General features: G+C 40.5%; 1 protein-coding gene across 1 annotated transcript in view; it reads left to right on the top strand.

Moving 5' to 3' along the window:
- The first annotated feature begins 1608 nt into the window (after nucleotides 1–1608).
- The window catches only part of IL12RB2 (interleukin 12 receptor subunit beta 2), a 74442-nt gene continuing 54390 nt past the window's right edge, over nucleotides 1609–21660 (top strand). Inside the window, exons 1-6 of the mRNA XM_027536948.1 lie at nucleotides 1609–1758; nucleotides 3265–3552; nucleotides 8531–8645; nucleotides 10643–10827; nucleotides 12060–12202; nucleotides 13822–13972. Coding sequence (XP_027392749.1) covers nucleotides 1683–1758; nucleotides 3265–3552; nucleotides 8531–8645; nucleotides 10643–10827; nucleotides 12060–12202; nucleotides 13822–13972 — 958 coding nt within the window. The 5' untranslated portion in view covers nucleotides 1609–1682. The remainder of the gene's footprint in view (nucleotides 1759–3264; nucleotides 3553–8530; nucleotides 8646–10642; nucleotides 10828–12059; nucleotides 12203–13821; nucleotides 13973–21660) is intronic.

Genomic DNA, 21660 nt, shown 5'->3' with positions numbered 1-21660 from the left:
GGAGAAGGCAATGGCACCCCACTCCAATACTCTTGCCTGGAAAATCCCATGGATGGAGGAGCCTGGAAGGCTGCAGTCCATGGGGTTGTTGAGGGTTGGACACAACTGAGTGACTTCACTTTCACTTTTCACTTTCATGCATTGGAGAAGAAAATGGCAACCCACTCCAGTGTTCTTGCCTGGGGAATCCCAGGGACGGGGGAGCCTGGTGGGCTCCCGTCTACGGGGTCGCACAGAGTCGGACACGACTAAAGTGATTTAGCAGTAGCAATGGTGATTTGGCTGTGGGGTATGAGAGGGTGCAATGAAGGAGGACAGCTAGGTTCTTTTTAGCAATTCACAGGATAAAAATTTTATTCACGGAGGTAGAAAGGGCTAGAGAAAGAACCAGTTTGGAGAAAGGAGACCAAAGTTCAATTTGAACATGTTAATATGGAGTAGTCACATCTGAGAAGTGATGCCAAGGAGACAGACATAGGAGACTGGCACTCAGTGCAGTGTCTGAGCTGAAGATAAGTATCTGAGAGTCTAGCTTACAGATGGTGTTGAGAGCCAAGAGACCAGATGAAACCCCTCAGGAAAGAGTAGAAATAGAGAAAAAGAAAATGTCTTGAGTGCTGAGGTCCTCCAAGACTTTCAAGTCAGGAGAAAAAGGATGAGCCACCAGAAAAGGCTATTGAAAAGATGCTAAATACAGGAGTCAAAAAAGCTAGGGGATAGTTTCCAGGAAGCCAGCTAGAGCAGGACTGTAGTATCTCTAGCACTGAACACCGCACCTGGCAGATGAAAGGTAACCATCACTGTTGAATGAATAAGTGAACTTTTCTGAGGCTCTCCAGTGGTATTCTGGCACATTTCTGGGCATGGGAATAAGAGGTGGACATTGGCTGGTTGCCAACAGCCCAACATCACACAGCTTTTCAGCCTGCTTCTTGAATTTCTGGCCCAGTTTTGATAGAATTTAGAGAATTTGCTAGAGCCATTCCTTAGGTTTATATTTGGAAACAAACAGAAATCACCAACTTGCATTTTCCAAATCATTTAAGATAAAAATATTCAGTAAACTAAATAAATAATGAATAAACACGCAAACAAGTAAAAATGAACCTATGGAAAACCCAAACAGCCCCCCTGGAACCCTTGGAATTCTTTTCTTACTGCCAAGGAAATCAGTCTTTTACTGAGTTGTGGAGTGTGCAGGGTAGTAGTGGTTATGAACCACTTTTTAATCTCCTGTTACTGCCAGGAGCACATGACTAGATCAGAAATTCTCACTACTCTTGGAATTTTAACACTAGTACATTTGACTATGATGACGCAGACTTGTTTGGAAGGAAAAAGCTTTGGGTGAGACTGAATCTCAGATTAAGTAACTTGCCCATAGGCTCAAAGTATTTAAACCCAGTTCTAAAGGACTCCATAGGTCAGATCTCTTCGCTTACTCTTTGCTGACCCCAAGAAGCTTAAATGACATGAGGGTTAGAGGTGGCTAAGATTTTTAGTTTATTGGTTTTAAACATCATTTTTTAGAAAGTCTCTTAACAACACAGAGTAAATTAAAGGAGCATTTTAAGCCCTCTGAATTGTTTTGGTTGTGGTATTTTCTGAATGTATTTAACATGAATGAATTTGTCTTCTTTTACAAGGAAACATACAGAGGTGTATTCCAGAATTGACTGTTCATGGCACATACAGTTGGCGGGTGCTCCCTGGCACTTATTTTTATCATCATGTTGCTGTTAGTTAAGGCAAAAATAGGTAAGATATTTCTGTAATCTAATCTTCAGAGGAATTTTTGATTTAAATTATCAGTTACAGATGAAATATGCATTTGCGGTAAATGTTCTGATAGTTGGTCTTTTTAAAGCAATCGGTCAAGTTTAAGTGGATAAGTTTGGTTCTAAGTATGTTACTAATATGTATTTTATTTCATTATATTAATGATTGAAACTCCAGTGATATCTTTTCCTCTTAAGAAAGTGACTAGGTAACCAGGCTAGGAATCATGAATGGATGTTTTAAAAATCATGAATGAATTTTAACAAAGAGTATTCATGGATGGATTCAGCTCTGCTAAAAAAGAAAATAATGGCTGTCATTTTCTTTGCTTTTTTTATTGGCATCTTATTTTTTACTTTCTAACCCATTAGGATCAAAGAAACAAAAAACAAACATAAAAGTAAGAGAGAGAAAGAGATTTATTTCTGAAAATAAAAATGGAAACTTTTCATTTAAAATAAATATTTAATATTTCCTTTATTTGACTTAAGTAACTTTTTACCAATTTGTTTATGGTAGTTGATCCAAGCAATTTTACAATTAACAAAAAAAGACTTTCAGTGGAGACTTTATATCATATCTAAAAATTCAGGGTGGATCTATAAGGGTTTTTTTTTCATCAGCAGTTACTGAATACTACCAAAACTGCTAATTCGCAATTAGCTGTTGTATTTACATATACAGAACCACCTGGAGAGTAAGAATGATCTCTCTTTAAGAGTTTATTGTGGGATCTGGCATAAGGAAAACAATATGGAGAATTCTTTTTAAAAGAAAAATACTTTTGTGTACTTTAGTATTAGCTGTATTGGGAGTGGTTCATCCTACCTAGGGTCTTACATCTTGGAGGAATACCATAGTAAGACCTAATTTCCATCCCTGATTCCCACTACAAACATACCAGAGCCCCTAAATATTTTCTGTTTATTATAAAATAATGCTATGGATTACACATACTTTATACCCCTAATATAGCAAGAGAGGGGATTATTCCCAAATGTGCCCTTTAACATTTGTAGTAGCCTTTTAAACATTTGTGATAGCTTTTTAATCATTTTGGTATGAGTATTGAAGTAAGTGTTATAAGTCATAAAAGGGCAGGGAAACAAATGTGATTTATTCTGGGAAGTACTTTTTTGTAGTTTGGTGAATAATTTGCATATAAGAGAGATTGGTTTTTCCTAGAACTGTGTTCCTGAATGTCCTTCCAACCCTGTTTTCTCACCACTTTCCTATTTATAGTTCTGGTTATAGTATTACTGTTTCAAAAAGAATGTATACTTTAATTCAGATACAGTTAGACTTTAATATAGTTGCCTTCTGTCCTCACTGTGCTTCATCAATAGAGCCAGAGCAACGTAGCTTATGTGTATTTCCATGATTTGATAGGGTTTGTTTTATCCAGCTTTGGGAAATTTACACAGACCTTCCAACTGATATAGGTTTATGTGCCGACTCATCTTTTGCGTTTGTATCTTGCTGCAGATGTGTGCAAGAGAGGGGATGTGACTGTGCAGCCTTCCCATGTCATTTCATTAGGATCAGCTGTCAACATTTCCTGCTCTTTGAAGCCCAAACAAGGCTGCTTGCCATCCTCCAGTTTCAACAAGTTAATCCTCTACAAGTTCGACAGAAGAATTTATGTTCAGCATGGTCACTCCCTCAGTTCTCAAGTCAAAGGTCTTCCCCTTGGCACAACCCTGTTTGTCTGCAAGCTGGCCTGCAGCAGCAGTGACGAGATTCGAATATGTGGGGCAGAGATCTCCGTCGGGGGTGAGTAGTCCATCCTGAGTTCCCAAAGACTGGTGATCTTCTGGTATTTGGCATGTATTAAGCAGAAATCCAAATAGAGGACAGTGTTCTTTCTTCTCCCACTTCAAGGATATATTTAATCTTCCTAGTAACATGAGCACCTCAATGTGTTAAGTCCAGAAATCAACAGAACTGGGATCTCATTTAGTAAATCTCTCCTTTCCTCTCTTCTCTTCTCCTCACCTTTCCTCTTCTCCCCTCTCCTTTCTATCCTTCCCCTCCCCCTACCCCTTTCTCTCCTCTTTTTGGCCATTAAGACCATTTACCTGTTGCCCTTGGACTCCAAAATCAGGAAAAAGGCTTTCTGCATCTGAATCTACATGCCTTCTTGACTTACAAGAGTTTTTTTCAAAGCCACAGCCTCCTAAAAAGAAGAGATGTCTCTCGACTTGTGCAGTCCAGGCTGATACCCAAGGCTGAACACTTCTCCCCTCTCTGACTTAATGTAAAAAAAATAGTTCTTCCATCCACTTCACTCCTGACCACTGATTATCATACTGAGCAGACATTAAGAGAGAACGATCATCATACTTAGTATCTTTCCCTGGGTTTTCTAGAAAGCTGCCTGAGACAAAACTGATGTGCTAAGGCTTCAGAATGGGAGAGGAGTTGTCTGGTTCCAGGGAAGCAAGAGTAAGGGAGTGAACCAGGGAAAAAGTGGAGCAGACATGAGGTGGTTAAGTTACTGACCTGGCCACGGCATCACCAGAAGATACAGCTGGTTGCTTGGTAACTAGGGACATCCCCAGAAAGAACATATGGCAATAGAGTGACAGGTGAAAGAGAGAACTGTCTGGTGTAGGTCAAAGTTCACCCACAGAGCACCAACTCCCCCGCACTGCTAGCTTGCACTATGGGTCTCTCCACGCCGCCGCCAGGGGTAAGAACTAAGATGTCAGAGTTGGCGTCTGCAACCTGAGCTGCAGTGCACAGGGTGAGCCAGCAGCACACCTTCCTGCAGCTTGCAGTCTGCAGCCGTGAAGGCCCAGCCTTGCAAGCCAGTGAACACGCAAAGGCCCTGAGCCATCCCAGGGCACGCTGTGCCTCTCTGGTTCCCGGGAAGCTCCAAACTGGCAGGTGAGAGGTGTGTGGAAAGTTGGAAGAATTGCTGCTGCAGGCTGGCTGACTAAGATGCACGGACAGGGTCCCTGTCATAACGAGAGTGGTACAGAGCTCAGTGCGACTTATCAGGAAAGATAGGAGCCTCTTTGTGACCTGTAACAGCAGCTCCCAACCTTTTTGATGCCAGGGGCCAGTTTCACAGAGGACAGTTTTTCCACGACCATGGTAGGGGGCTGGTTTCAGGATGATTCAAAAACATTGCATTTACTACGCACTTTATTTCTATCATTATTACATCAGCTCTACCTCCGAGCATCAGGCATTAGATCCTGGAGACTGAGGATCCCTGATCTATAAGGACATGGTTGGTGCCAGGCAGTAATTCTTAGAGGGCCACCACAAGAATTAAGCAGAACACCAAGCATATCTAAGCAAATCATTCGGGGTGTGGAGGCATAAACTAGGTCTCATACCCCTCTTCCAGCACAGGGACTCCTGTTCACAGCTCTGATGGGTTATGTACACTCAGTTCTGACAGCCTGTGATGTAGTAAAAGGAGCATGGGCTTTGAATCCCAACCCAGCCACTAGCAGTGGACTCAGACAGTTTCAGTTCTCTCAGCCTCAGTTTCTCCATCTGTGTGATGAAGATACTAACACCTACCTCCTAAGATGGTTGTGGTGATTAGATGACACCTTGGATGCAAAGTGCTTAACCTAGCACCAGGTACATGCTGCTGCTGCTAAGTCACTTCAGTCGTGTCCGACTCTGCGCAACCCCATAGACGGCAGCCCATGAGGCTCCCCCATCCCTGGGATTCTCCAGGCAAGAACACTGGAGTGGGTTGCCATTTCCTTCTCCAACACGTGAAAGTGAAGTTGCTCAGTTGTGTCCGACTTTTAGCGACCCCATGGACTTCAGCCTACCAGGCTCCTCCATCCATGGGATTTTCCAGGCAAGAGTACTGGAGTGGGGTGCCATTACCTTCTCCAACCAGGTACATAGTGATAGTGATAGTGAAGTTGCTCAGTCATGTCCGACTCTTTGCGACCCCATGGACAGTAGCCAACCAGGCTCCTTCGTCCATGGGATTTTCCAGGCAAGAATACTGGAGTGGGTTGCCGTTTCCTTCTCCAGGGGATCTTCCCAACCCAGGGATCAAACCTGGGTCTCCCACATTGTAGGCAAACGCTTTACCATCTGAGCCGCTAGGGAAGCCAACCAGGTACATAGGAGGCACTTAAGTGATGAGCACTAGGTTTGCAGTTCCTTTGGTCTTACTCTTTTCTTCATGTATGTAGAATGCTGAATGGCTGAGCATGTTTTGCTTGAGAAGAAATAAAGTATTGGTTATAGGCAAAATGAAATTTTTTCTTAAAAACACCATTTGTCCTCACCTCCCTTATCTTCCAAACACCTGAATATTTTATCCAGGTAATTCACCGTCTTATAGACCAACATACTATATTAGTATCAGATATTCTCAGCCCCGTGGTGTCAGGTCCAACTGTTCACAGTGCTGCAGGTGGGTTTTTTAGGGAGCCAACAATGGCCTTGGAAGTCAGTATCTTTGCAGATGTCCTTAAGGCATTCCATTCCATTTCCTATCCTTGCTCAGATGCATGAAAGTGCCACAGCCCCACTCATCCAGAGGTTGTGCATGCACCTGTGGCAACTGAGAGCATCAGGAGATCTATGGAGATGGTAAGGCACATCTGCCCCGGTGTAGCTCAGTTGGGCAGCGGTGCTGGAATGTTGCTTGTGCAGCGTGCTCAGGTGATAACCACACCATTAAATGGCTGCTCTTTGAACAAGTTTAGCACTTTTGAGGTAAAGAACTGACTGGAAGCAACACCTTTTTCTGAGTATGACTAGTCATTCCAAGAAAAGACACAATGAATGTTGGTTTCACCTGGTGCAGTGAGTTTAATTCTATCTGGTGATGGACTGAGCAGCCCATTTTCTCTTTTGTGATAAGTGGTAGTCCAGAGTAACATTGCATACCCCAAGTAGACCTGTCATAAAAGTGACTGGTTCTTCAGGATTGGGAATGGGTAGATGGCCTTGAAGCCTCTTCTTTCTGGGCCCCTTCTGGGCTTGTGCTGCTTTGCTGCTCAGAGCTCATCCAGATTGTTCAGTAACTAAACAACCAGGGCTCTACTTAACCTCAGAGGATTGGGCCACAACTTATTTGGACAACCTAGGAAATAAATGAAAGACAGTAGATGATACTTAGTTGTTTTCAATATATGCTTAGCTGTTGATACTTCTGAACGCTATTTTTTAAGACTTTATTTCATATAGTAAGTAGGGCTTTAAAAAATAATAAGAATACACATAACAATGCAAATAATATGTACATAATACAAATAATAATTACATGGTAAACAATTTTCACTTCAGAGGCTTTGATTTCTGACGTTTTCTTAGCTTCAGCTATTATACATTTATATTGAAGAGAATTAGGTCTGGTTTATCCTGGAACAGACAGTCTCTGCTCAAACCATGTCCCAGCCTAAAGTAGACACCTTGATTTCGTGGTCCAGGGAACTCACATTTAATAAGTTGATTTGATTTTGAGTAAAAGCTATGGTCTTTAAAATGAGAGGTGCTGCAAACTTTTAGGAGTAGAGGTGAAAGTGAGACTAACTTTTTCATTATGCAAAAGTGTCAGGTATATTATCTCTATCTCATTTGGTCATCAAAAGACCCTACGAAGCACTGAGAAATGATGGTGGTTTGTACACATGTATTTACTTTCATTCCCCCTGAAATAAAGCCAAGATGCAGTAAAGAAAGTTTTCTAGAGGCACAAACCCTAAAGGACAAAAAGAATGAGAGGGGAGACACAGCAACACAGTTTTGGAAGCTGGAAAGCAGGTGGACCAGCAATCACCAGCTTGGCCTATAACTGGCAATGAGAAATGTCAAGATGTGACCTGATTTAATGCAGAAGCTCCCACCCTAGACAAACAGAAATTGATGATACCATGTACTGCTGTGAGTAAGAGTAGCAGTGGGGATTAAAGTTCTGTCTTTGACTATGAAGTGGCTTCATTTAAAAATACACACCTTATGATAGAAAGGGCCATGCCTACCTTGTACACTTCTGCATTTCCACACCTAATGCTGCCTGGTCCATGGAAGGTTTTCAATGTCTGTGTACATAAAGAATTAATTTATAAATATTCATTAAGTGCTTCAGGTGATGCTACAGAAATTAGATTTAGGTGGTACATCCCAGGAAGACATGACTAGGGCCAATGGATAGATGTGCCTTGGCAATTAATTTCAAGTCAATGGAGAAAGAAAGACCCTAATTTGTATAAGTTTCTAGTATTTGAATGAGCTTCATTCTAAAAACGTAAACTCATCATCACCCAGGGTATTGGAACTAGCACTGAATGTTCACTTGTCAGGGAAAATAGTAGAATATGATGGTGAAAGGCTTGAACTCAAGTCAGCCACTCCTGGGCTGGAGCCCTGATTCCATCACTTCATAGTTTTGTAATGTTGGGCAAGATACTTCATCTTTCAGTGTCCTCTTTGATAAAATGAAGATAATAATAGTATGTACTTGATGTAGCTGCTATAATGTCCAATTGAGAAAACCACTCATAAAATACTTAGTATAGACTTGGCATATAGTAAGAGTAAGTGTTTGATCCATATCCATTATTATTACAATTGTTATTAGAACAAATTCATGCCTAGGAGGCACATTTGAATGTGATGGGATTTGAAATAGCTCCCAGCTCATCTGGGTATGGGAGACATAGGGGAAGTATTGTTATCTTGTTGGCAAATAACAATAATGTAATTGAAATATCACATGTGTGCTGATTAAAATAGGTAGTTCTATTCTTTTTTTAAAAAGTTGTTCCAGAACAGCCTCGAAACTTATCTTGCATACAGAAGGGAGAACGTGGAACTGTGATCTGCACCTGGCACAGAGGGCGAGACACCCACCTGTACACTGCATACACTTTACAGTGAGTAAGACTGTATTTGCAGCTTTTTGATAGGTCTTCTCTTATATGACATCTAGAAGTATCTAACAGTGATAATTTTACTGAGAGGAGAAGCAGTAAACACCTCCAGATACTTAGATACTTAAAAAAAAAATTCTAGTGTTCATCAGGTAAAACTGGTTCATTCATCTAAAAGTGTGAGAACTTATGTCTTAGGCCTGAGGACTGACTCAGATCTCTTCAGGGCATCCAAGGCCCACGTTATGGATACTCTTCCCTGCTGTATAGGGTTAAACTGGCTTCTCTCTAGGGTTAAACTTCTCTCTTTTGCAGTTGCGGAATCTTGGGTCATGGTTTATAAATAGACTCTTTTTTGTGGTAGCTTTCCATTAGCCATGGAGGATTTTCTTTTTAAAGCACCTTTTAAAAGACACTTGCTCCTTGGAAGAAAAGCTATGACCAACCTATACAGTGTATGAAAAAGCAGAGACATCACTTTGCCAACAAAGGTCCACATTGTCAAAGCTATGGTTTTTCCAGTAGTCATGTAAAGATGTGAGAGTTGGACCATAAAGAAGGTGGAGCACTAAAGACTTGATGCTTTTGAATTGTGGTGCTGGAGAAGACTCTTGAGAGTCCCTTGGACAGCAAGGAGATCAAGCCAGTCAATCCTAAAGGAAATCAGTCCTGAATATTCATTGGAAGGACTGATGCTTAAGCTGAAACTCCAATACTTTGGCCACCCGATGCGAAGAGCCAACTCTCTAGAAAATACCCTGATGTTGGGAAAGATTGAGACAGAAGGAGAAGGGGGCAACAGAGGATCATATGGTTGGATGGTATCACTGACTCAATTGACATGAGTTTGAGCAGACTCTGGGAGATAGTAAAGGACAGGAAAGCCTGGCATGCTTCAGTCCATGGGGGTCACAAAGAGTTGGACATGACTTAGTGACTGAACAACAGCAACAATCTGACCTGAGCGTTTACAAAAAGAGAGAGTCTGGGAAATTCTTTCCCTTGGAATTAATTCTGTAATCCCATCCAGAGATCTAGCTGTGGGGCTGTGACTAAGTGAGAAGGAGATAGGGGAAAGGAAGTGGGGCCTAGGATTCTGATCTGTACTTGGATCTGGCACTTCTGTGAAGTAAATGCCAAGGTGGCCATAGATCCTCTGGATGATTGACTCTGTCCTAAGGAGTGAACAGGTCGGCCACGATTTAGGGATTCAAGGCTTTCCTGATGATTCAGTGGATACAGAATCTGTCTACCAGTGCCAGAGACACAGGTTCGATCCCTGGTCCAGGAAGATCCCACATGTCTCAGAGCAACTAAGCCCATGTGCCACAACTATTGAGTCTGTGCTCTAGAGCCCATGAGCTGCAACTACTGAGGCCACATGCCACAGCTATGGAAGCCGCACACCCTAGAGCCTGTGCTCTGCAACAAGAGAAGCCACTGCAATGAGAAGCCTGCATACTGCAACAAAGAGTAGCCCTCGCTCACTGTAACTAGAGAAAGTCTGCATGCAGCCACAAGGACCCAGCACAAACAAAAATAAATAAAATTATTAAAAAAAAAAAAAAAAGAATTCACCTGCAAAGCAGGAGAGGCAGGTTTGATACCTGGGTCAGGAAGATCCCCTGGAGGAGGAAATGGCAACCCACTCTAGTATTCTTGCTGGGAAAATCTCATGGACAGAGGAGCCTGGCAGGCTGCAGTCAGTGGAGTCACGAAAAGTCGGAGATGACTGAAGTGACTGGGCACGTATGCACGCAGTGTAGAGATCATTACTCATCCATATGAATGTCAAGCATTTCAGTCCTATCAAAAAAAAAAAAAAAAAAAAAGAGGGGTGAACTGTGGTCCTATGACTGCGGAATACAATATTCCCATAGTATAACCCCTAATAAAACATGTCAAGAATTTTAGATACTTGAACATTTTGTTTCTTTGTGCTAAAAAGAGGCAATAGTACATAAATTGTCTTGCTAAACACAAGCATCTTTCATTTACAGGTTAAATGGACCAAAAAATTTAACTTGGCAAAAGCAATGTAATGATCACTATTGTGATCATTTGGACCTTGGAATCAACCTAACCCCTGAATCACTTGAATCTAGTTACACAGTCAAGGTTACTGCTATCAATAGTCTTGGGAGTGCTTCTTCATTTCCATTCTCATTCACATTGCTGGACATAGGTATGTATAATTTCACTTTTTTAGGTGTCGATCTTAGCCTGTGAACATTATTTTTAGAATCACTTGTGTGATGGTTTCAAAAGGGAGAGTGGTTCGTGGAGAGTGGCCAGTAGGCATTGACAAAGGATAGATGTGTCTTTGATGTAAGCAAAAGGATGTAGGTCTCAAACGAGAGACATGGTTGTACAAAATGGAATATGTGACATTATTGTCTGTGTTGGAGAAATAAGAGCCCACTGGTTTCAGATCCCATGAAGGCATAGGCTGCCAGTGATCCTTTCTGAGTAAGGAGAGGGTCATGTGAGGTTGTTCAAGAAGCTCAGTGTAAGCCCTTCATGGTGGAGGTGTCTTTTCAGGGTCACAGCTACTCCATTGTTCTAAGATAAGGCTGCGTGTGGGCCTGCAGGGCTGAAGCAGCCAGGTGCAAACTATAAATAAAGTGTATCAATGTACCAAATGCATCTTCCTCAGAGAACACTTACTTCACCCCTCTCATCAGCTTGGGAGCTGGAGTTAGCCAGTCCCAGCACATTTCTGAGCAGATGTAATTGGCCCAGTTGAGTCAGAGGCCAATTCCAGGCATTCCCAGGTAACACTGAGCTTCTGACCTGCCTGAAGTTCTGGCCTCACAACACGTGTCTCTTTTCTCTCTTCCCAAGGCATCTCATTGCACATATACACACTGTACAGTGTAGTAAATGATGTACGTTAGCATCTACTCTACATTTTGCTATCACACTTTTGCCTATTTTGCCTTCCTTCTCTTTACATTGACCATTCATCTCTAGTCACCTTCTTTCCCTCTTCTCTTCTATTCCTCTGTTGCCGAGTCTCTTTCCTATGGCTTTTCCTACCAAGATTTTTTCTCCTTCTGATGTAATCGCCACTAGCCACACCTCTACCTTCTCAGCCGTTGAAACTCTTGGGTTTGGCACATTGGTTTTCTTTAAATCATTAAATTAAGTGAAATCCAAATTATCAGTGATGTTTATGGTAGTTTATCTGTTTAAAAATGAGGGTAGATTAAAGGGAATTACTTTAATGATTTAGAAGTCAATCCAATTTTTTCTTCCTTCTAAAAGCCAGGGACTCCTCTCTTGTTTGTTTCACCAAGTTGGCGGCTATGCATTTTAGAAATGAGACTTGTTCAACTCTTTATAGCTCATGTAATTATAAGGCAGTTTCCAGCTGTGGAGCCTGAATCACACTTTTTTGTTTGTCCTGGTTACCAGTGAGGCCTCTTCCTCCGTGGGACATCAGAATCAAATTTGTAAATGCTTCCGTGGACAGGTGTACCCTTCTGTGGAGAGATGAGGGACTGGTGCTACTCAATCGACTCAGATATCGGCCCATTAACAGCAGATCCTGGAATATGGTAATGGTCTCTAGAGTGAAGGGGAAACCAGGGAGAAATTCTTAGTAGCACCGCCCAGATGTCTTTTTTCATATCAGCAAAATACAGAGTTTAAGAATGTTTAGCCCAAAAGTACACATATACATGTGAGACATATCAGTCAATCATTTACACTTCTGTTTATTGAGAAGTATCTTAGGGAATTCCCTGGCAGTCCAGTGGTTAGGACTCCATACACTCACTGCCAAGGGTCCAGGTTTGATTCCTGGTGGGGAAACTAAAATCCCATAAACCATGTGTCAAAAAAAAGAAAAAAATGAAAACAAATATCCTAAAATTTGATCACTGATGCTGAAATTTTTTAAGCCATAAGCTTCTGTAAACCCACACTAATTTTCTATGATTTATTTCTAGTAAATTATTAATTTTTCCTTGTTGTTCTACTCCCTACCCCATTATTACTTCCATTATTACTTTTTAGTAATTTCTTTTAAATTATTTATATATTTAGTTGGCTGCACTGGGTTTTAGTTTCTGCATGCGGGATCTAGTTCCCTGACCAGGGATGGAACTCAGGCCCCCTGCATTGGGAGTACAGTCTTAGCCATTACACCACCAGGGAAGTCTCACGTTTTAGTAATTTTTAACCTATTGGAAAAATAAATATTAGGGAATGTTCAGAGGCTTATCTAAATTGAATATTCCAAAGATAAAACTTTACACTTTGATGTAATATTGAACATTAAATTTTTACAATAAAAATGTAGGATTATGATTCTTTCCAGTATTTTGGTAAAATATAGTGCCTATAATAATAACAAAGGATCAGTTCCACATAGGAGAATTCCATGGACTATTCCATGGGGTCACAAAGAATCGGACACGACTGAGTGACTTTTACCCTATTCAAATATTAGTCGCTTAGATTTATGTCTGACTCTTTGTGACCCTGTGGAGTGTAGCCCACCAGGCTCCTTGGTCCGTGGAATTCTCCAGGCAGTAATACTGGAGTGGGTTGCCATTCCCTTCTCCAGGGGATCTTTCTGACCAAGGGACCAAACTCAGGTGGATTTTTCACCATCTGAGCCACCAGGGAAGCCCTAGTTCCAGATATAGAAAGGTATAATAATTAAGTGTTTATATATTGTTGTTGTTGTTCAGTCATGAAGTCGTGTCCGACTCTTTGTGACACCAAGGACTGCAGCATGCCATTTAATAATTTTCTTATATAATTAAATTTTTCTGTTTGGAGCCAGTTTTATGTCTGTGTTAAAACATTCATTGCATTCTCATTGTGGCCAAATAAAAAATAATATCTAGTTAGAAACAAACTTTTTCAAGGCCTTTTTGAAAACGAGTAGTTTTCAGTCTTTACTTGTTTTATAGCTGGTTTCTGGATCCCCTTTGGAATCTCTATAGATGGGTTGCTAGATCCACAAATTTTTTTTGTCTTTGTGTTTCTAATGAGACACTATTGTTTCAGATTAACATCACATGTATTCAGTAACCCAGTCATTATATTTCTTCTCATTGAATGACAGATTTGAAAAGTAAAAAGGGTTATCTAGTTTGGTTTTCTTACCTTTATTTTAATTAATTTAGTATTAACAGGCACTTTAAAAAATCTTGTTGGTTTCAAGGTTAATGTCACAAATGCCAAAGGAAGACATGACTTGCTGGATCTGAAACCCTTTACAGAATATGAATTTCAGATTTCCTCTAAGCTACATCTTTATAAAGGTAGTTGGAGTGATTGGAGTGAATCTTTGCGAACACAAACACCAGAAGAAGGTATGTGTCTAAAAGAGGCGGGGAGCGGGGGGAGGCGGGGGAAGGAGTGGTGGATAGACAGGATGAAAGATAAGAGAGAGAGGAAGATGTAATAATTTCCTTAGAATAGACTCTAAAATACTGATACTAAATCAAAACATAGTGCATTGATTAACAAGCTCATTTTCACATCAGCTTAAGTATTGAAGCTGTCCAGGGAGATATGTTTATATTGCTTGGAAATTTTTGACATTAGTTAAGTCCTACTCCTGTTTTTCATATATTATCACATTGGTTACAAGCTTTATGCCTCTGTTTGATTTTATCTCTTACTTCTATTTCACTTACTATCTCACTCTTTCTTATTCCACAAAGCTATGACTAGTAATTAATTTCATTCCTTTATCATTAAACCTTGATGCATCTTGCCTTTTGGGTTCTATGAAAATTAATATGGCCTTTATAAGCCATACTAAAAGCTTGGGAAAAGGTAATCTCTGGAGACATAACATTTTAAAATAAAGTTTAACATTCAACAATCCTCTCTTTTCCAAATATTACAGCCCTGCACTTCTTCAAACTTTGATACTCACTGCTCACAGGAGTACCATAGATAGCCCATAGCTATGAAGAGGAGATCAAATATATTTTTCAGTCTGATGAGCTTTTTGTTTTTGGTAATTATTGGGAAGACAGTTTTATTGAAGTAAAATCAAATATTTTATTAAACCAAAAATGTTTATATGAACTTTATGCCTCTTCTAAATCTTTGGAGACATAAGAAATAGCCGTTTGAGTATTAGTTTTTGAAAGCACTCAGTTAGTGATACAATATACAACTTCATAATTTGTCTGAGAAGTTAAGTTGTATCACATTAAGCTAAAATATAAAAATAGGGAAACTCTGGGCTCATAAATTCTTGTCATTTTTACTCACACTTGATAATGACCTGTTTAGATATGTATGAAAGATTTTTATTTTTATTTTTTCAAGTGTTTATCTGTTGAATTAAAAACCCATCAAGGCAGAATGGTAATTTTCTCATATCCTATAAAATGAACCACTACCATAGCAACGAATGCAGCAACTTGTGTTTATGAACTCGTGGATGGTTATGAATTGAACCAAGGAAGCTGGCTTATTCAGAGTAGTTGCAAGCATTCACAAAGAGAGAAACCCATACTCTGAAATACACCACGTTGACCAAGCTCTGCTGACTTCCTCTCTATCTGAATCTCCCTTTTCTGTGTTTGATCTTTCTGTGGGTTATTGTAAGATCTCTTTTCTCTTACTCTAAGCTTCATGGTTTTCACCTCTTACCACTGTTTCTGTCATCAGTTTCTGTATGAAACACTAACTGATGTAAACCTAAAAGGTGTGAAATTTTTTTGACACTTCTTCCTTTTAACCCTTGGGATGTGTATGCAAATGTAACTTGGCATTTAAAAAAAAATACTAGTAAGCTTTTTTTTTTTTAATTACTGTCTAAAACTGAGCAATGTTATTATGATAGAGCTCTTTCTTTGCAGTCTTGGCTACTCAAAACAGCACAATATGTTATCTCTTAGTGGTTTGGGTGCAGTTATTTATAGCATGTCAGCAGTGAATGAAGGCATTATTCACTCCATATGCCCCTTCCCTTGTCATTAAATTAAACTCTTGTCACAGTCCTCCATGAAGAACACTTTAAAAATGACCACTAAGTAAGGGGTGGAAGGAAACAGATCACATTCCTATGCTTAGGAAGACAGTCCATCAATCAGTATACGTCAAATGTGGGCCTGACTGGGAAACGAGCAGTCATATTTTGCTTCTAGTGGGAAAACAGTCTTGAGTTTGGGTTGCATAGTGTCTTCACATGCCTGAGAAAATGCCCAAGTACTGGGGTACAGTGCTTCCTCATCATTTTGAGCACCCAGGAGGAGACTCCAAAATAAAGGTGAATGAACCATTCCTTAGAGCTATATTAACAATTAAGTCTTTCTGCCTATTAATTCTTCATCATTTTTCAGTGTTATTTGTATGTTTGGTCTTGGTAAACTTGACCGTGGACAGTTAATAAAGGAAGTTTTAAATGCTCATACTAGTGCCAGAGGAGGAGTCCTCCTCCATCATGGTGATGGCATAGGTAATTGGTGAGAGATCCCCAAAGAGAGGAAAAACATAGCTGCAGCCACCCATCTTCCCATTGAGAAGCTAGACAATCGTTCGTTCACTTGTGATTTTAAACAATTGCTAGGATAGGTTGCTGCTGCTGCTGCTGCTAAGTCGCTTCAGTCATGTCCGACTCTGTGTGGCTCCATAGATGGCAGCCCACCAGGCTCCTCCGTCCCTGGGATTCTCCAGGCAAGAATACTGGAGTGGGTTGCCATTGCCTTCTCCATAGGATAGGTTAGGTGTGAACAATTAAATACTAGAGGTTATTTTACCATCTGTTAGTAAGCAAGATGTTAAGTCTAGCTTAAGAGTTAGCAAGTATTTTCTATAAAGGTCCAAAGCTGAAAATAATAAATATTTTCAGCTTTGCAGACCTATGATCTTTGTCACAACTATTAAAATTTGCTGTTATCACATGCAAGCAGCCATTGACAGTCTAGAAATACATAGACAAAACTGTATCCAAAATTTTATTTTTGCACACTGAAACTTGAATTTTATAAAATTTTTATGTCACTAAAAAGGATTCTTCTTTTGATTGGTTGTCAACCATCTAAAAATGTGAAAGCTATTATCATTAGTTCACTGGCTATATCGAAACACAGAATAGGGAACCAGTCAGATTTGGTCCATGGGCCATAGTTTGCTGATTCCTAAATTAGCTAAACTTGAAAATATCATGCTTGTATCTTTTTGCCTAAGACTTGAGGAAATGAGAATGAATGGTTATTTACCTACTAAAGGGGCTTAGTGACAAACATTTTCATTAGAGGGAAAATGTTATGTTTGAGATCCAATGAGTGTCACTACCCTCTTTTCTTCTTCTTGTGGCCTCTCCTAAGCTCAACACCTACCCTGGAAGAAGTAAATGCCTAAGCTTAATTATTTGACAAGATGGTAATCACTCCAATGGGAAGAAATGCTTTTCATGAAACCCTCCAAAAGAAGCCAGTGGGGAGTAAAAAACACTTCTCTGGATGGCCTGTAAGGAATGTATATATGCCAGGAACTATGCCAGGTACTCAGATGCAATGATAAGCAGTCAGATCCTCAGATTCAGGGACTTACTGTCTATCTTGGAACATCAGGGAAAATTCCTAGAAGAGATGGCACCAAGAATAAGCTGCAAAGCCCAAATGGAATCTTATGGCCTTCTACCATCTGGAGTATGCGGTCTCCAAGGTACTGCAGTAGAAGGGAAGAGCTATTACCTCCTAGAAGTACTTGCTTCTCTTGAGTTCTGTGAAATCTCTTCTACCCTGTTGGTTTTTCTTCTACCCTGTTGGCCAATTCTTCCTAGTCTTTTATGCTGGCCATCTTTCTCTTCTTAATCTCAATATACAGGGCTTTGTACTGGGTCTCTTTCTTTTCCCAGCTGACCTCATTCAATCTCATGGCTCTAAAACTAGATAGGTAGGTAAAGAGAAAGAAAGAATATAGTTTCTGTTCTGGAGTCTCTCCAGAACTTCAGATTTGTACTCCAATCACGTATTCTACATCTTCACTTAGATATCAACAGATACACTAAACCTCACATAGCCAAAAAAATTGTTTTTTCTCCAATGCAAAATGCTTTCAGAATGCCTCTGTTTCAGTCTTTCCTTTCGTGGTTAATGACTCTACCATCTTCCTAGTTATTCAAGTCAAAAAATGGAGAAATTATCCTTAAATTCTCCTTTTCTCCCATTCCCTCATACCAGCATTGAGTCTCCTAAACATATTCAAAATCTATTCATTGCTTCCACTGCTACTCTGACTATCCTAGTTTAAGCTACTTTCTCATTAGAAAACATAACAACAAAATGAACACTTACAAACTCATCATTCAAGTTAAATGCTGTAAAATTACTGATGTATTCTTACCCTGTCACACTTCCCCACAGGTAGCCACTACCCTGGATTGTGTGTTTATGTCATCATCACACTTTTCTCATAGTTTTCAGAAATGTATATACTTCTAAACAGTGATTAGTGTCACTTGTTTTAAGCTTGATCAAAATTATATGCAGTATATAATCTTTTGCAACTCACTTTTTTTCCCCATCAGGACTCTAACATGATGCCTCCATTGATTTTAGGATAGAGGAAACATCCCTGCTTCTGTTAAGAAATAGGCTCTTCACTTGTGATCTGGATGTTGAAAGATTATCTTTCTTAAAAAGAAAAAAATAGATGGTGGAGTATTCAGCTATGTCAGATGTTCCCAGTAAATCCACTGAAGTGAGAATAGAGAAGTAATCATCAGATTTGACAAAGCAGCATCAATTTCTGACCAGGAACAGCATAAGTAGAGTTGTGGGGCATTGAATGAGAGTGAATGTGAGGTGAGGAAATAAAGACAGTGACGATTCACAACTCTTCAAGAAGTTCTGTGAAGGGGAGCAGAGATGTTGGGCAGTAGCTGGAGTAGGATGTAGCATTAAGAAATTCCTTAATTTTTTTTAGGATCAGAGATAATACAGTATATTTACAAGGTGATTTTAGGACCCAGCAGAAAAAGAGAGATTAATGATACAGGAAATAGGATAATAGTGGGAGAGATATACTTGATGAAGCAAGAGGATGGGACCTAAAACTCAAGGGGTTGGCCTATGATGGAAGTAGGGAATGCTTCATTCACAGTAAAGTCAGTAGAAGTGATGTGTTAGGGAACTGATGGGGAAGTTTGAAAGTTTTCATGGTGGAAATATTAGGGGATCCCTGTCTGATCACTTCATTTTGCTCAGTGAAGTGTGAGGCAAAGACATGAGGTGAGAGAATCAGATCATTTGAAGTGAGCAGGTAGAGGGACTTACAGCATCAGCCATCGGGAAGAAGCAACCCCTGTGGATGATAAGCCACCAAAAATAGTGACAGAAAGGAGTGAAAAGAGAGAGTGAACAAAGTGTTGAAATCATCAAAGAGGAGGAAGGGTGGGGGAGTGTGTAGGGCTTCCCATGGAGACATAGCAGGTGGTAACGTATGAAGGCAAGAGTCTACCACTGAGAAACTTGTTTAACCATGTAGGTGTTTGTGAATCTGTGAATCTATTTGAGTTATTTGAAACTAGATTTTAGAGAAGTGTATCACAGTCCAAAGAGTGGACATTGAGGAACCAAGGTGGTGGATGACTTACTTAGCTCTGTCTTTCCCTGCTTGGAGCATGGCTTGGACCAAAATATTCTCATGGGTTCAATTTAGTCCACTACCTGAAATCTCTCAAGGTACTCCTTTTTCATATTCACTTTGTGTTAAATTCTCTATTTTTACTGTTCTTAGAGATCTTTCTACTCTACCCCTGTTGCTGCTAAGTCGCTTCAGTCATGTCCAACTCTGTGCGACCCCATAGACGGCAGCCCACCAGGCTCCCCTGTCCCTGGGATTCTCCAGGCAAGAACACTGGAGTGGGTTGCCATTTCCTTCTCCAATGCATGAAAGTGAAAAGTGAAAGTGAATTCGCTCAGTCGTGTCCAACTCTATCGACCCCATGGACTGCAGCCTACTAGGCTCCTCCGTCCATGGGATTTTCCAGGCAAAAGTACTGGAGTGGTGCGTGCTAAAACCTTGGTGGAGGGATTGCTGTCTACTTGCAATTCAGTTTCTCTCATCCACACCATTGCACTTGCCTTGGCTTCCAAGATGAATGCTAATCTCAGAAGCAGCACATGGCTTAGCCCTGATTTACTTACCACACGTCCTGTTTCATTGAATCCTCAAATCTTGGGATTCCCTTGTAACTCAGTCAGTAAAGAATCTGCCTGCAATGCAGGAGACCCGGGTTTGATTCCTGGGTGGGAAAGATCCCCTGGAGAAGGAAATGGCAGCCCATTCCAGTATTCTTGCCCGAAGAATCCCATGGACAGAGGAGCCTGGCAGGCTACAGTCCATGCGGTCACAAGAGTCAGACGTGACTTATGACTAAACTGCCACCACCAGAGTTGAAAGAACCCTTTGAGGGCAGTTAGGCTGATCTTCTGCTTAATTTAGGATATCTTCCTTTTTTATATTGGTGATTCCTTCCTCTTTAACCCAGTTTTTTTCCTCACATGGATAGTACATTCGTCTCAGGAGAAATGACTTCCATTGCTCAATATTCATACTTTTTATCATTTGTATTCATCCTTTTTGTGTGTGTCACTTGGGACATATGGCCTTTGTCTTTCCTTTTCTCACCTGCCTATGATACTTTTATCTGACTTTTTGATAACACTGAGGTTAGGACTCCCAAGTGATTTTGACAGTTGAATGTCAAAGATTCTCTATAATGTTAGCCCTTATATTGCTTTACATAGCAGTAGTTTGACATTTCTAGTCATGAATTTTTACACTTTGAAACCCATACAGATTTGACTAATGATTTCTCTCCCATAGAGGCTTACACTACAGGTTGGCACCGTTAAAATTTCAGCTTCACTTGCAATTTATCTTTTGAAGAAACTATGACTCTTGAATTTGATTCTTAGCTCTGTAATAATCTGGTAGGTTGTAGAGGCAATGAGTGGCAATGAGAGGTGAGTGTTCCCTTGAAATTTCTCACCTATATGTAATTAACTGAAGACATGTAGCACCATGGAACGTGTCATCTGGCCTAGACACTGAGCACACCATAGTTTCCAAATCCTGATTATGTGGTCAATGTCTGGATCATCTAGTTTGTGGCATGTTCAGATCTTTGCTCAACACGGTGAATGCTAACAAATGAGCAGGGTCTTTGGAGACAGCAAAACTTGGGCCCAGCTCAGCTTTGCCATTACCATCTCTGCAGTTTTTGTAAATCATTTGACTTTTGTCAGCCTCCTTGTCCTCAGCTGCAAAACAGGTCTACTCATATGCTCCCTCTGCATTGTGTGAGGATTAAGTGAGAGCATGGATATATAGTATCCAAAGATTATTTGGCACATGGTAGTTGGACACGACTGAGCGACTTCACTTTCACTTTTCACTTTCATGCATTGGAGAAGGAAATGGCAACCCACTCCAGTGTTCTTGCCTGGAGAATCCCAGGGACGGGGGAGCCTGGTGGGCTGCCGTCTATGGGGTCACACAGAGTTGGACATGACTGAAGTGACTTAGCAGCAGCAGCAGCAGCAGAAGGTGGTCAATAAATGCCAGCCCCCCTTCCTTTCTGTTGCCTGTGCTTTTTTCCTTTTTACATATGGACTAGCAGAAAAAAAAGTTCTGAGCTTGATTCCTGGGTCCCTGTAATCCTGAAGGATAGAGAGCACTTTCAGAATGTCTTCTGTACACATTTCTTACTGTTAGGTCCTCACTGCAAGGGTGAATACTATCACTGGTCAGAAGAGAAGGGGAAGAAATGAATGTTTAGAAGTTAAAAGAGATGAAGGTGAGAGAGGCAGGAAGAGGAAGTGACAAAGGAAAAGACTAGAACATGAAAGAGGCACACCCAATGGAAGACCTAAGTTTTACAGAGACGTTGTAAGCCTTAGCAGAGCCAGGCAACTGCATGATGCAGAGCAAAGATCATAGACCAAACAGAGCTGTGTTCAAAGCCTGGCTTCCCCACTAATTAGTTCTGGAACTTTGATCAAGTTCCTTAACTTCTTTGAACTTC

Source organism: Bos indicus x Bos taurus, chromosome 3 (assembly GCF_003369695.1).
Source record: "Bos indicus x Bos taurus breed Angus x Brahman F1 hybrid chromosome 3, Bos_hybrid_MaternalHap_v2.0, whole genome shotgun sequence".
In the NCBI taxonomy this organism is placed as follows: Eukaryota; Metazoa; Chordata; class Mammalia; order Artiodactyla; family Bovidae; genus Bos; species Bos indicus x Bos taurus.
The sequence above is the reverse complement of the archived record's forward strand: the minus strand, read 5'-3'. Positions and strand labels throughout refer to the sequence as shown.